We start from the raw sequence: 14553 nt of genomic DNA on the forward strand, positions 1-14553 counted from the left end.
CTTTCCTTAATTTTTAAAGAGATGTTTGTAAAAATTACAGGGCAGACTATATAAAATTGCCAATATTTCATTGTTTTTTGTCTGCATAACTCATTTCATATAGTTCAACTTAATATTTTTGTGGTGAAAATATACTTATCTGAACTGTACAATTTCCTTAACTTCATTTCAATTTTTCTTTCATTAAATTGTGTAAACAAATGTGTAATTAAAAAGATATTAAGCAGAGCATATGTCTATTTTTCATAAAATTCTTACCATCTTTCAATCTATTCATCCTTCTAAATATATGTTCTTATATGTACACTTATGATAAAAACAAGTTTAAAATGATGCTCATCAAATGTTAATAAATGATTGTTTTCAGAGTGGTAAGATTTGGGCTTCCTTTTTTGTATTTATCGTATTGTTTGAATTTGTCAAAACCAAGGTGTATTCTTTTTAGGAAAATAGCAAAGTCATTATTCTAAGGTGAATATGGAGGATATCACTAAAAAGCAAATAAGCAAACAAACAAACAAACAAGGGAGGAGCATGAGTGGAATACACAGGTCCAGAGACCAGTATATGATGGCCTGCCTCTGGGATCTGCAGCAGTGTTCCACCAAACTGTGTGAACAACTTTCTGATGAAAATTAAGAGGGTTACTTCCCCTGATGTTATGAATCAGACCTTTGTTATGTTGAAGAATATGGTTATGATTTTCTAGACTGCATCCACTGAGGTTTAGGAAATAGAATGCACAAGTAAAATTTCTCCTTAAACTGGTTTGCTCACTAGCATCATTGACATCAACTGGGTACCCATTAGATGTACAAAATCTGGACCCCACCCAGACTCAACTGAATCAGACCCTGCATTTAAAAATTCCCTAGGAGGTTTGTATATACACTGAAGATTGGGAAATACCACTTTAAAAGATCTAATAGCTCAATTCTCCAACAGGGGTATTGGGCAGTGACTTTCATAAAGCTACAGAGATTAGTAATTCAGTGGGTTTGTAGAAAGGAGAAAAATAAATTTTTTCTACCCACATGAAGTTCCTTATGCCATGACTTAACTGTGTGTTATGTAGGCTAACAGGAGTATCCCTGGTGTGGCTGGGCAGCCACACATCTTATAACATTTTCAAGGTGACAGCAGAGGATATCCAAGAAACAGAGACAAAGGTTGGTGACTAAACGAGGGAAAGGGAAAGGCTTGTTTTCTTGCAGCATGATAAAAAGAACAGGCAGAAAGCACATGGAACATTGTCTACAGTGAAAAAAAAAAAAATAGCATTACCTGCAAGATTTTTCAGCACATTTAATTCTTTTTCCAAACTGTCTAAGGTTTGTTGATCAGCAGTGCAATCTAAGAAGGGCTCATTGCAGTCAGTAGTATCAATATATTCAATTTCCGAAATTTCAGAAGCAGCTCTAGATAATGATGGAGCAACAGCACTTCTTGATCGAGGATGAGAGGAAGTAAGGCAGCTGGGGCTTCTTTCAGCAGTGTTGGAAAGTGGTAAATTTGCTGTTGAAGGTCTCTGTGATGTCCGGCCTAAAATGAAAAATGAAAAATAATTTAAGCCAACTGCTTTTAGAATTCTGAATGAATACTTAAAAATATAAAATAGTCCCCTGAATTTAGAGCAGTTAATTTCATGCATCAGAGTTTATGTGAAAATGAAAAAATGAACTTTAGAATACTATCCATTTTGGCTTACCACAATTTGTTAATCCCAAATTACTCTCCCTCTGCCATACAGAATACTTCTCTGTTATTTCCCCTATTTTTTTACTTTCAGAAAAAGACAATTTTAATATTAGCTAAAGCAAATCATCTGCAAACCAAGTCAATTCCAGAACAATTCGACACCCAGTCTTAAAATCTACCCATAGCCAACCACTGTGCCATTTCTTAAATTCTTGTACAATACCATACTGTGCCTTGTGAGAGAACAAAACCATAGGATAAATATGGTGCTGCTTCCTAGCGAATCTGTGAATTTTACCTGATAACATGTAACACTCTTCTATTAAAACAAATATGGAGACAAAAAAAGGCTAGTATGCAAAATCTTTTAGAAAAACAGAAGCTTTGAAGAAATTTAGATAACATTCCAAATTTACCTAAATATGAGTTTATTCTCTGCTGCTTTATAGAGTATTTTAGTGGAAAAGTTCCATAAACATAAATCAAATCAGTTTATCACTTTACTCCACAAGCACAGTCACCATTTTGTCTTGCCCTATTTCAAAGGTTGACTGAGTTGGTTTCTTCAACGTGTGTGTTTCTTTTGCAGTAGAAAAAAGAAATCCCTTCAAATCTTATACTAACACAACATAACTGTACATATCATTTACTATTGCTTACAAGGTTCTTAGCCAAGGGAATATTCAAGGTACAAACTTAGAAATCCATAGTGCAGGTGTATTTTTCAATGTACTGAATCATAGTTCTGATTTAGATAAATATATTTATAGTAAATATAAATAGTTTATATTACAAGTTAACCTTGCATAATCTTCACACAACTTGGTTTTATGTAAAATATTGGATTATTTAAAGAGCTATTGCTATTATCAGAAAAATCACATTTGACTGAACATATACCACGTAACATTATCCCATTAAGCCCACTCCATAGACTCAAATGAAAATGTAAAATTCAGAAGAGTGGCTACAGGCAGTTATCATATGTTGAATATTTAATGACTATTGAGTCTGTCTTTTTTTAACTTAAAAATTGACTTTGAATGTAGGTAGCACCCTAAGAAGAATCCTAATGCAGCATGTAATTATTTAAGCAATTAAAACTGACTAAGGTAATTCCCAAGGGGCAGCAATTTTAATGAATCAGAAATCAATTTTAAAAACATTTTTTGTTAGAACAAAATTATGAATAAATTAATATGCTGACCTTTTTGTGTCTATTTGTGCTCAGAGAAAATTCTGAAGAAAACTAATTTAACAAAAATGTGCCTATGTTTTAAGAAAAAATGTAAATATCCCTAAGAATTATTTTAATGAATAGAATTCGGGAATGATTCTCCCTTTTACCTGTAATATGCAAAGAATCAATATTTTGTTGATAGTCATCCAGAAAAGCAAACTTGTCATTCTTACATAAAGAGTCAGTAGTAAAAAGAGCAACAGCAAAAGCAGAGGTGAGTGAGGATAATGGTAATTCAACTATATAAATGGAAACATCTAGATCTATGGAGAAAACCATATCTTCCTACTTGAATTGTGCTATGTCTCAGTCAAGTAAAATTTAAGGGAACTTAAATCTCTTATTAAAGTAAAACAAATAGATAATGTTATTAGGAAGAACTGGAGTTCTGCCAACACAGACAAATATGAGGTAACAAAAAACATAATGTAAATGCCCTTCAGAAAATTCAGGGGAGTACAAACACTGGTTGAACTCCTGTAATAGCATCTGGTTGCCACACTATTAGAGGTTAATTGATCCCAATTGAGAAAAAAACAGTACACCGGGGGTGGGTCAGACTTATGCTTAACACAGAGCAAAAAGACGGACCATCTTTCTTCCTGAAAATATGTTCAAAGTGTAATTTCATGTGCCAAAAACACAGAAAGAGACAGAAGACATTTTAATTTGGTCCTTTGTTTCATTTATTTATTTTGTTCATTTAGGTGAGTATGTCATTCTGTTTCCTATATAAGCTTATTAATGTTATTGCTAGCCTTAAGAGTCAAGAAATAGTTAAGACTGACAATCATGAAAAATGCCATGATTGAAGGGATCATTCCATAGTTTTTTTTAAATGTCTAGTTTGCTGATTATAAATAAAAGAAATTTCTTTTGGAGTAACTTGTGCCATCACTGGCAATGTAATCTTAGGGAATCACAGATTAACACTGATCACAGTTATATCACAAAAGAAATTGCCCTTGATATTAACTAATGAATAGGTGATGTAGGATTACTAATGAGACCATGCCAAATATGGGAAGGTAAGATAGAAAGGTGCTTTGGGCTATATTAACAGCATAAGAATACTGATAAGTATATGAAAAATACGAACCACTTGCTGAGTAGTATTTAATATAATTCTTATTATTGCTATTCTAAATTTAAAGATTAGAATTGGGTGAAACAAGCAGAGCAACATGCTTTTGCATAGTGTTTCAGTAATAAATGACATTCTGATCAAAGGACCCAATATTTTATTCCTGAGTAAAGGCTGAAAAACATTGTCTTTTAGAAACAACAAGTGTTGGCAAAAGTAGAGAAAGAGGAACCTCCTACACTGTTGGTGGAAATGTAAAGTGGTACAGGAACGATGGAAAGCAGTATGGAGTTTCCTCAAAAAACTTAGAAGGGAAATACCATTCCACCCAGTAACTGCACTTCTAGGAATTTACCCAAAGGAAAGAAAATCCCTGATTTGAAAAAACATACACACCCCTATGTTAATTACTTCATTTTTTACAATACCCAAGCTATGAAAGCAACCAAAGTGTCCATCAACAGATGAATAGATAAAGATGTGGTACATATACACAATGGAATATTATTTAGCCATAAAAAATAAAGAAATCCTGTCAATTGCAACATCAATAGACCTAGAAAGTATTACGCTAAGTGAAATAAGCCAGGCAGAGAAAGACAAATGCCCTATGATTTCACTAATTTGTACCCTATGATTTCACTTATTAAACAAAACCTAACAGAATGAACAAAACAGCAGTAGATTTGGAGACATTGAGAAGTGACTGAAGGTTACCATGTGAGAGAGGTTGGGATGGGTGGGTGGAAAGGGTGAGGGGGATAAACGGGCACAAAATTTCTCAATCATAATATAAGTTGGTCATGGGGATGGAAGTGTAGCATGGAGAATATAGCCAATGGTTCTGTAACATCTTTCTGTTAACAGATAGTAACCACACTAGTTGGAGTGAGGATTTAATAATATGTGTAGCTGTTGAACCACTGTGTTCTAAACTTGAAACCAATATAATATTGTGTATCAACTACACTCCAATAAAAAAAACATATAAAATTACATTGTTGTCTTTCAATATTTTCCTCCACTGTGCAATTTGGACAATTTATATATAAAAAATAAGGATGTATTTCTAAGGGTTCTTGAAACCTATATGGACATTTTATTTAGCAGCATGAATTAGTATAAAGAATGCTAAACTGGAAAGTAAGAAACTTATTGTCTGTCTAGTTGCATTAAATTAGAAATCAACCTGTGACCTAAGACATGAAAATCATATTTCACCTGTAAAATTAAGGAATTGGACAGAAAGATGCCTTAAATCCCCTCCAACTCTAAGAACCTATGCACTAATATTCAATTCAATTCAATTGTAAAATAATTTGTGAAATACTAAAATTGCCAGAAACTGTGTCAGTAACAGGATATCCAAAAGTGAATGAGACATTGCTCCCACCCTCAAGTTGCACTCCAAACTAACACACAGTCCAGCTATCCCACTTCATTATTCAGAAATACATCCTAAGCATTGACAATGTGCCAAGCCATGTTCCATCTCTGAGGATGCACCAATGAACAGGACAGGCTAGGTCCTTGCCTTCTTTCCAATCAAGGGTAGGGTGAGCAGAAAATAAACAAGTAAACAAAATAATTTCAGCTTGAGATAGGTTCTATGAAAAAAATTTTTTTAAATAAATGAGATTCATGATTTAGGAGACTCATTAAATAGGATGGTTTCAGAAGGCTTCTCTAAGGAGGCAGCATTGGATAATAAGAAAGAGCCAATCATATGAAAAAGGGTATGAAGATGGAGAGAGAGGTTGCAGAACATTGTAGATTGGAGGGAAGAATAAATTCTAAAGCTAAGAAGTAAGTAAAAGTGTGGCCTGAGAACAGAAAGCCAACGTAGTTGCAATGTGGGAGAAGTTAGAAAAGATGGGTGGTACCAATTCAGGTGTAATGTATGGTAAGGAATATAATTTTTTTTCTATCTTCTATAGGAAGCTATGGAATATTTTCAAGGAGATTGACAAGATATAATTTATGGTTTAAGTTTACAGAAAATATGATGCACTTCCTATCAACTATGAACAATTTTATGACTACAAATATAAACAATTCACTCACTGACTATAAACAGTAGAACTTGATGGACATTAATCATACCAACTACTTCGGGGAGAGGCAAAAGTGAAAATGAGAGAAAAGTGAGAGATGATGGACAAATGTCTGGGCTCAGCTCAAGCAATAAACATAGAAATGGTTAGATTTGGGATCAATTTTAGAGCAGCAGTCAGCAAAATCTAGAGATGAATATGATGTGGTCAATAAGAGACAGTCAAGATGACTCCCAGGTTTCTTATTTAGCAATGTTTGTATGCTTGAGCCATATAGACTGTAACTCCATGGGAAAATATGTTCCCAGCCCAGGGCAAATAACCTTTGAAGCCACAATCAGTGAGAAGGAGAAATAAAGTGGGAGAAACCCATTTATTGGTTACAAGCAGTCATCTACTTCCGCTCGCCCATGTGTCTTGTGACATAGCTGCAGAAGGATGCCACCACACCTCTCCTGTGCCATACACCCTTGCACCAGCTCCCCTGTAATCATCTATTTATATGGAGGTGGACACTTCTCTCCACCCCTTGAAAACACCTATTGATAAAGAGATGCACTAAGGCCAGGTGAGAAATTCTGGAAATACTGCAATTTTACCCACACAGAGACAGAGGTGGGGAGAAACAATAGACTTACTGCTAAACATGTTTATTTCATAGCTACCATGTTTTTACATTTACGGACTCAAAAATCTTACTGAAATAGATACTCCTTTATATACTGGCATCAATTCAGAATATAAGGTTTCTGCAACTTGTAGCATAGGCAGAGAAACTTTATTTTTATTTCAGGCCACTATCTCTTTTCCTAAGTCATTTCCCTCCACCCCTGAGTAAATCTTAGTAAGATTTGGCTGAAATGTCATCTAGTATCTAACACCTTGCATATCTACATTCTTTAATGACAAAAAGAATTTTTTTGAATTTTTAAAATTGTAATTAATTAAAAATTATTTTACCATCTCCATTCTTAAAAAACTGAAAATGTACCTACATCTATTTTAAGTAATCACATGTACTTGTAATATTTAACTACCAATCTGCAAGCTATGTTACTAACATTCCTTTTATAAAATGTGTATGTGATGTAATTTATGTGTTTACATATCTGTATAGCAAGTTTTCTCAAGGTATGATTTTTGAATATCTAATCAGCATAAAATGGAGTTGTTGATAAAATAAACGCAACTTCCTAGACCTTATCTCAGCCTTAATGAATCAGAATCTCTAAGAGTGAGATCAAGAAATCTACATTATAATAAGTTTCCCAGTTGATTATGTACACACTGACTTTTGATAACCTCTGCTTTATCTCTAAACTCTCCAGCTACAGGTTCAGGGCTTATTTTGTATCACCAGTGTCTGGCAATGCCTGGCCTAAATAAAGTAGGTGCTCCTACAAATGTTTTCTATAGTAAATTATTGATTTCAACTGATTACTCCAAATTGGTACCTAAAGGCATTTGGCTACTTATTTATAAAGATTTATTTTTAGTAACAAAGTTCTCACAGTATGCATGTGAATTTGTTTTCATCAGTGTACAGTGACTTAAAATGGTTCTTTTGACAGCTTCAGAAGGAAGCAACCATAATACTTAAAGCTGCTCTGAACTTTGATGTGAGAATAGGTACCTAACTATGATAGGCAGAGAAGTAAACATGAGTAGGTGGAGGGAGAATAAAGCCAGTATAGTTCACTAAAAAGGACTCAAAAGAGTTAACCAGATAAAACAGTGAGAGCCAGAAAGGACTCACAGAGTGAATGAGTTAATTAGTTGAAGTTCCAAAGGCCAGAAGCAACTTGGAATATCTAGATAATCTCCAGATAAAGAAAAGCATCTGAGCATAGTCCATGTCTTTGTTGTGTCAACTAGATAATGCCATTATAAAATTTACTTAGACTGCCAAAAAGGCCAGCTTACTCTTTAATTTAACTTATATGCCTTTTTTTTTTCTCTTTTTCCTGCTACTTAATCAAGTAACTTTGTAACCAGGGCAGGAGACAGACTCTGAAATGTAAATAAACCAACGTGGACAAAGAATGCTGGGATCCAGACCAACACAGTCATCTGAATAATCTTATTCTCAAGACAAAACTCCAAAGAAATTATTAATTACCTGTACACATCATGCCGTATGCTGATTCCTACCCAAAAAGCCCTATAAAACACCAGACCCTAAACCTGTAGAGGTGCCTCTTCTCTGAGGTCCCCACACTTCCCTTTTTTTGAGTGTGCACATTTTTGCCTTAAATAGACTTCTCACTGCTCAGCTTACTATGTTTTGTCTCTGTGCTCTTCCAGTGGGAAGTGTCTTTTTACTTTGCTATTTCATTCTACCTCCCAGACTTAAGTACAAATCTTCACTCTGTCTCTGTTCTACCTCAGATAAGTAGGGAGGGGCTGCTGAGAGCTCTGATTTGGGCTTGCAAGCTCTTGTCACTGGGTGACCCAGATGGAACTGCAACTGTAAGATCTGCTCCTTAGTAGTCTGCCTGAAAATCTCCTTTCTTTGCCTTTGGGAAGTTCTCAGAACATAATCTCACCCCATCCAGTGCTCTGTAGCTCCCCCAAATCCTGGGGTGGTAGGGACTCAGTTACCTTGCTGTGCAGATCCAAGGAGACACTGGACACCAGGTGAGGCTGCCTTTAGGTGCTGGCAGGGGATGTGCCTTATGCTGAGCAGGAGTTCAATGAACTTCCTTTTCTCTCTGTTCTTCCTTATTCTCTGCAGCCTGCAAGGCAACTGTGATTCCCTGCCATTCCTTCCTTACCTTGTACTCTGACTTCACTGGGTCTCCAAACAGAATTCCTGCCCAACAACTACAGTACCAAAAAACAGTTATCACAAAAGGATGGCTTTTCTCTAAGAAAACTTTTAAACCAGACAGATTCTCAATATAAATGTATATGGAATCAATCTGAGCTAGCTGAGGAGTTTTACTCATAGGATTTAGGGTGAGAGACATATATTAATTGCACATATGTGAACAAATCATATGTAACTAAATTTCTAGCTTGAAGACACCCCTCAGATAAAGGCAATTAGCCACCTTTGTAAAGTGCTCTTCCTAAACTGTGAACTCATGAAGATCAGGGAGCAGAACTTATGTATCCCTTTTCCTCCAGGTCCCAGAACAGTGTCAACATTCAACACATGTGAGTGTTAAACTCCCTTAATTCGTCAGTCATTTACTGAAACTCCATAAGAAATCTAGCATAAAAAAACCTAGTTTAGCACTTATTACTGGATGAAAAGAATGACCTAATAACACTACTGATTTAAACGATGTCAAAATTGCATATACTCACTAGGAAAATATTGCAATGAGAATTCAACATATCAAAAGAATTATAGACAATATTATAATTATTTTGGTTAGAGAATGGAGTTAATGAACTAAAGTCAAGATTCCAAGGTTAACATATTCAGCATTTGATTTAGAACAGAGACATCTTAACCACAATTACAATCAGCATCTTAACATAAACTATTCATTCCACAAATGGCTATGTCTGATCATAATATGAACCAAGAGGAAGAGCATGTAAAATTTCATATAAATACACTGTTTTCTGAGTATAATGAAACCTAATATGTATTTTATAAAGATTGTTCAAAATACATACCATATCCTGAGCTACATTTTAAAATATTATTCCCTAATTCACTGGTAGATAATATAACAAAGACTGTATGTAACTTATGTTTTTTGAGATGAATGGCTACTCTTGTTTTTTTGGTTTTTTGGAAGAAAAGTCCAGGACAGTTAGTTAAAATGAGTAAATTCAAATTATGAAACCACAAAACCTAATTTTCAGGTGCCTAGTAAACTACTAAGAGGCAAATTAATAAACAAAGTGAGACTTCAAAGTCGCAGAGGTCTTCCAGCCAATCTCACCTATCTTCTGCTGTGCCCTACTTGATGGTGGGGTCCAGGCACTCTGCAGAGCACCCACGGCAACTGCATTATCAGCACTTGTACTTACACTATGGTCTGGGATCCATTCTCTGTTTCCTGAAATAGAAAATGGTAAAATAATAAAAGTTTTAAAAAGGAGAGAAATCTATATTGTTCCTTTATTGGATTTATTGCCTTTCTGGATAATATTTAGCTAAATAAGGAATATTTGTAACAATAGGGTATATATTATGACAGACAAAAATCTCATAATTACATAATAAAAACCAATAGACTTCCTCAACTTAATAAAAAATAAATTCTAAATTGAAAAGATATTACACATACACATTTGAATAGAGACAAATATTTGTTAAAATATAAACAATATAACAAACTATAATACTTTGTACGTGAATAAAGACACTTGAATAGATAGGAAATGTAAGAATATAGGTGACACCAAGACCTAGCTAGCTTTCAAAAGTAAATTACAGATATGTCTCAGAAACCTCATAGATACTGAGCCTTTGAGATTGTTTTTAAAATGGCATATAAGAATCATCATACAATACTTAACAGTGATTCAAAGAATTTCTATTTTACGATTTAGTAAGCACTACATTTCTAAATTCTAAAAATAATTTCTCCTCAGTCTAATTATAGTCATGTTCTCTCACATTCTGAGAGTAACCTTAAATATAAATATGTGGCAACTCACTCAGGGTTAATAATTTCAGCTAGAGAAGAAGGGAATGATTTTATTTGTTGAACAGAATTGGCCAGTATATCCTTCAATGAGGATGGACTGTTTTAAAAAATGTCTGAGGAAATTGTTAGGTTGGTCCACAAGTCATCTGATTTCATGTTTGAATTTACCTGCAATTGTAATCCTAGTACTGGAATAGCTGCATTCTAAGCTAGGAGAAGGAAGTAAGTTGAATCTTTCATTGTTATCAAAAACAAAGAATCTTTCAAGTCCTCGATATTGTTCAGTTACAGGCTTACTTCTGAGGGCTATTTCTTGTAACAACTAGGAAACAAAATATTCAACAAAATAAGTTTATTGTATTCCATCAACACAAAGCAGCACATTCATTCACTGAGCACCTACTATGTTCTTGGCATGGATTCTGCCCTCTTCAAGTGAGGTTCTAGTAGTGGAGACAAATAATACACAATATTTATATACATTAAGTTCTGAAAAATGTATAAACCACAATTATGGTAATTTTCTAAAAACTGCCATCAATCCAAGGACAGAAGTCCATTAAACAAAATGAAGTTTTCCCTTCTCCTTTCTTTCATTTTCTTCCATCAGTATTTTACACTAAATTACTTTAAAAAACAGAATCTCTCTCAGATGTTGTACTTTTGAACTAGTGTCTTTGTCTATACATAAAATAATTCCAATGATAAAAGTAAAATACCAACAGGATTAAGTCTGATCTGACCATGATCACAGACAAAAATTCAACTTAACAAAATACTTATTGGGAAGCAAAATACAGGTATGAAACTAGCAAGAAGTGAGCTAAGTAATTTGACTTATACAGCTAGAAACTAGCAGACCTAGGTTTTGAAGGCAGATGTGGCTGACTTGGAGCCTAGGTTAATTCTACCATGTTACAAATTCATTTTATGATATGCTTTCATCTAGGGAAGAATATAAATAACATTAAAATATACATGTGCCTCATAAGAAATAGATTAGAAATTTAGAAGTGAGAGTTCTAGATGGGCTTCAAATATAATCAGAGTGGGTATAGTATTTAACATTTCCCTAATGGGTTTAATTAATGCCCAAATGCAGTCTGTTTCAAGGGAGGAAAGAATACAAAGAAAATCATTATAACTATTCAAATTTATAAATCATAGGATAAAATACTACAAAAAGAGCTAGTTAACCAATAAAGCATCTCCTTCAAAGCTTAGTCCAAGTCTCCTCTACTCATGACATCTTCACTGGCTTTCCCAGACCCTGATCACTGATTTACAGAACCACTTCAGCTTGAATGGAGCTTTTATGTGGATTAGACAATTACAAATCTGGAAGGGTGTTTTAAAGCACTGGTTAACAGATAAGAAGAATGTGAGTGGGTTAATTTGTTTTTCTTGGTTTTTTTGGTTTTTTTTTTTCCTAAACTCACAAAGTTAACTACTGATAGTTTCAGGACCAGAACCAATAGCACCTGAGCTCCCAGCAGCTCCTGCCCCTACCTCACTGCGGCTGCTCTACAATTTAGTACCTGATTTCATAGGCATTTCCACCTTTGTGAAGAACTCAGTTTCTCAACACTGAAGTGGAAAATGAATTGTCTTACACATAAACTGGGAGTCAAATAATTTCACTGCTAAAAATTGCCCCTACTTCCCACTCTTGATTTTTTTCTACTGGAAAACAACAGATTCCTAAGCACTTTCTGTTCAGGGAATGGCTTCACCTAGGGCAGGAAGGGAATAAAAACAGTTTATGTCTAGTCATCAGAGATGAAAAGAAAGTAGATTCTACCCCTAGGTATAAGTACTATGCTCTATAATCACTTACCACTTATTTTTTAGTACAGTAGTATAAAGGATTAAAATATGATGTAGCTTTCAACATTTCTATTTAATTGTGAAATAAAGATGAAGAGAGGTACAACAAATAATATAACTTGATCATACAATGTAATATTGATGATTTAAAAGATTTGTTTCAGACATGTATATAAAGTATATACATAATAGTCTTTATAAATAGAGCAAAATGTATTACTGAAGTTGACATAATCTATTCCAATGCATGTTTTTGACTATTACTATATCTGAGGGTATCACAAAAGGTTACAATTTGTCTTAAATGTTTCCAAAAATGCAATCAGACTTAAACTTTATGTATCCTTTTACATTTAAATTTTAATATATTTTTGAGATGTATCCATGTTAATAAAAGTAGTTCTTTTTCATTCATTTTAACTGCTCCATTGCTTTTCTTTTTTTTTTACTGTTATTATTATTATTATTTTTTTGAGAGGGCATATCTCATATTTATTGATCAAATAGTTGTTAACAACAATAAAATTCTGTATAGGGGACTCAATGCACAATCATTAATCAACCCCAAGCCTAATTCTCAACAGTCTCTAATCTTCTGAAGCATAACGAGCAAGCTCTTACATGGTGAACAAGTTCTTACATAGTGAATAAGTTCTTACATGGTGAACAGTGCAAGGGCAGTCATATCACAGAAACTTCAGTTTTGATCACGCATCATGAACTATAAACAATCAAGTCAGATATGATTACTCATTTGATTTTTATACTTGATTTATATGTGAATCCCACATTTCTCCCTTATTTTATTTTATTTTTTTAATAAAATGTTGAAGTGGTATGTAGATGCAAGATAAAGGTAGAAAACATAATTTAGTGCTGTAAGAGTGCAAATGTAGATGATCAGGTGTGTGCCTATAGACTAAGTATTAATCCAAGCTAGACAAGGGCAACAAAACATCCACGGACGCAGAAGATTTCTCTCAAAACAGGGGGGGTGATGTTCTAAGCCTCACCTCTGTTGACCCTCAATTTCTCACCTGATGGCCCCCCTGTGACTGTGCCTGTCTTAGGTTGTTCCTCCCTTGAGGAATCTTACCCATCTCTGGCTAACCAGCCATCTTCCAGGGCCATACAGGGAAATGTAAAGTTGGTAAGTGAGAGAGAAGCAATATTCTTTGGAAAGGTTAGCTTTTTACTTCTTTGCAGATTTATGCCCTGTGGCTTCTATGGCCAGATTACCAGATTAAAAGTCAAGGGATAGAAAAAGATTATTTCATGCAAACAACAGAGAGAAAAAAGAAGGTGTTGCAATACTAGTATCAGACAAAATAGACTTCAAAACATTGCTTTTCATTATATGAATTACCACAGACTATATTCTGTGAATTTTTGCCAAATGTCTCTTGGTAGTTTATAGAAGATAATGTATCCCCCTAGGACAAAGGTCAGGCAGGTTTATGCCCATTATAAAAGAACTGGGTTCCATGTGCTCAGGATCCCTCCCCTGTATATAGCACAGCACATTGCACGTGCATGAGTTAACCAAGCCCTCTCCACGAGACCTTGTGGTAACTGGAAAATTAAGAGTTTTTGGCTCTTCCATCTGCAGAAATTCATTCTACTATCAATGTTTTCTTCACTGGGATAGGAAGCAGAAAAGCTCATTGGCAGTGCAGCTTTATGTTTGGGAATCTATTATGGGCTAAACTGTTGGAATGTCTTTATAGAAGGGATTGGGATTTATTTTTGCCAGATACATTAAAGTATCAATAGATATGGATTAACATCAGTGTTTGCTTCTTGGCCTAGAGATTCCAAGCAAGAAATAAATATTAAAACTCTAAACCTATGCTTAATGAAAGCCCAAGATTTCTATGTATCAGGAAGATAGCTTATTGACCTGGCCCAGGTCCCACACAGAAATCAGTTTCTTTTCATCTTGTTGCAACTGTGTGTCTCCTAGTGTATTCCTTTAGTCACTGAGCAAACTTTTGTGGATCTAAGGTTTCTGCAGAGGTCTCTGTTCCAATTTTGCAT

General features: G+C 34.5%; 1 protein-coding gene across 3 annotated transcripts in view; it reads right to left on the minus strand.

The window, feature by feature from the left end:
• Nucleotides 1-14553, minus strand: part of ZBBX (zinc finger B-box domain containing) — a 118043-nt gene that overhangs the window by 10920 nt on the left and 92570 nt on the right. For all 3 annotated transcript variants that reach the window (XM_036898377.2, XM_036898378.2, XM_057499799.1), the window contains 3 exons: nucleotides 10858-11011; nucleotides 9979-10095; nucleotides 1285-1542 (listed from right to left, as the gene is read on the minus strand). In XM_036898377.2, the coding sequence (XP_036754272.2) occupies nucleotides 1285-1542; nucleotides 9979-10095; nucleotides 10858-11011 (529 nt within the window). The remainder of the gene's footprint in view (nucleotides 1-1284; nucleotides 1543-9978; nucleotides 10096-10857; nucleotides 11012-14553) is intronic.

The sequence above is a fragment of the Manis pentadactyla genome, chromosome 1, assembly GCF_030020395.1.
Source record: "Manis pentadactyla isolate mManPen7 chromosome 1, mManPen7.hap1, whole genome shotgun sequence".
Taxonomy (NCBI): domain Eukaryota; kingdom Metazoa; phylum Chordata; class Mammalia; order Pholidota; family Manidae; genus Manis; species Manis pentadactyla.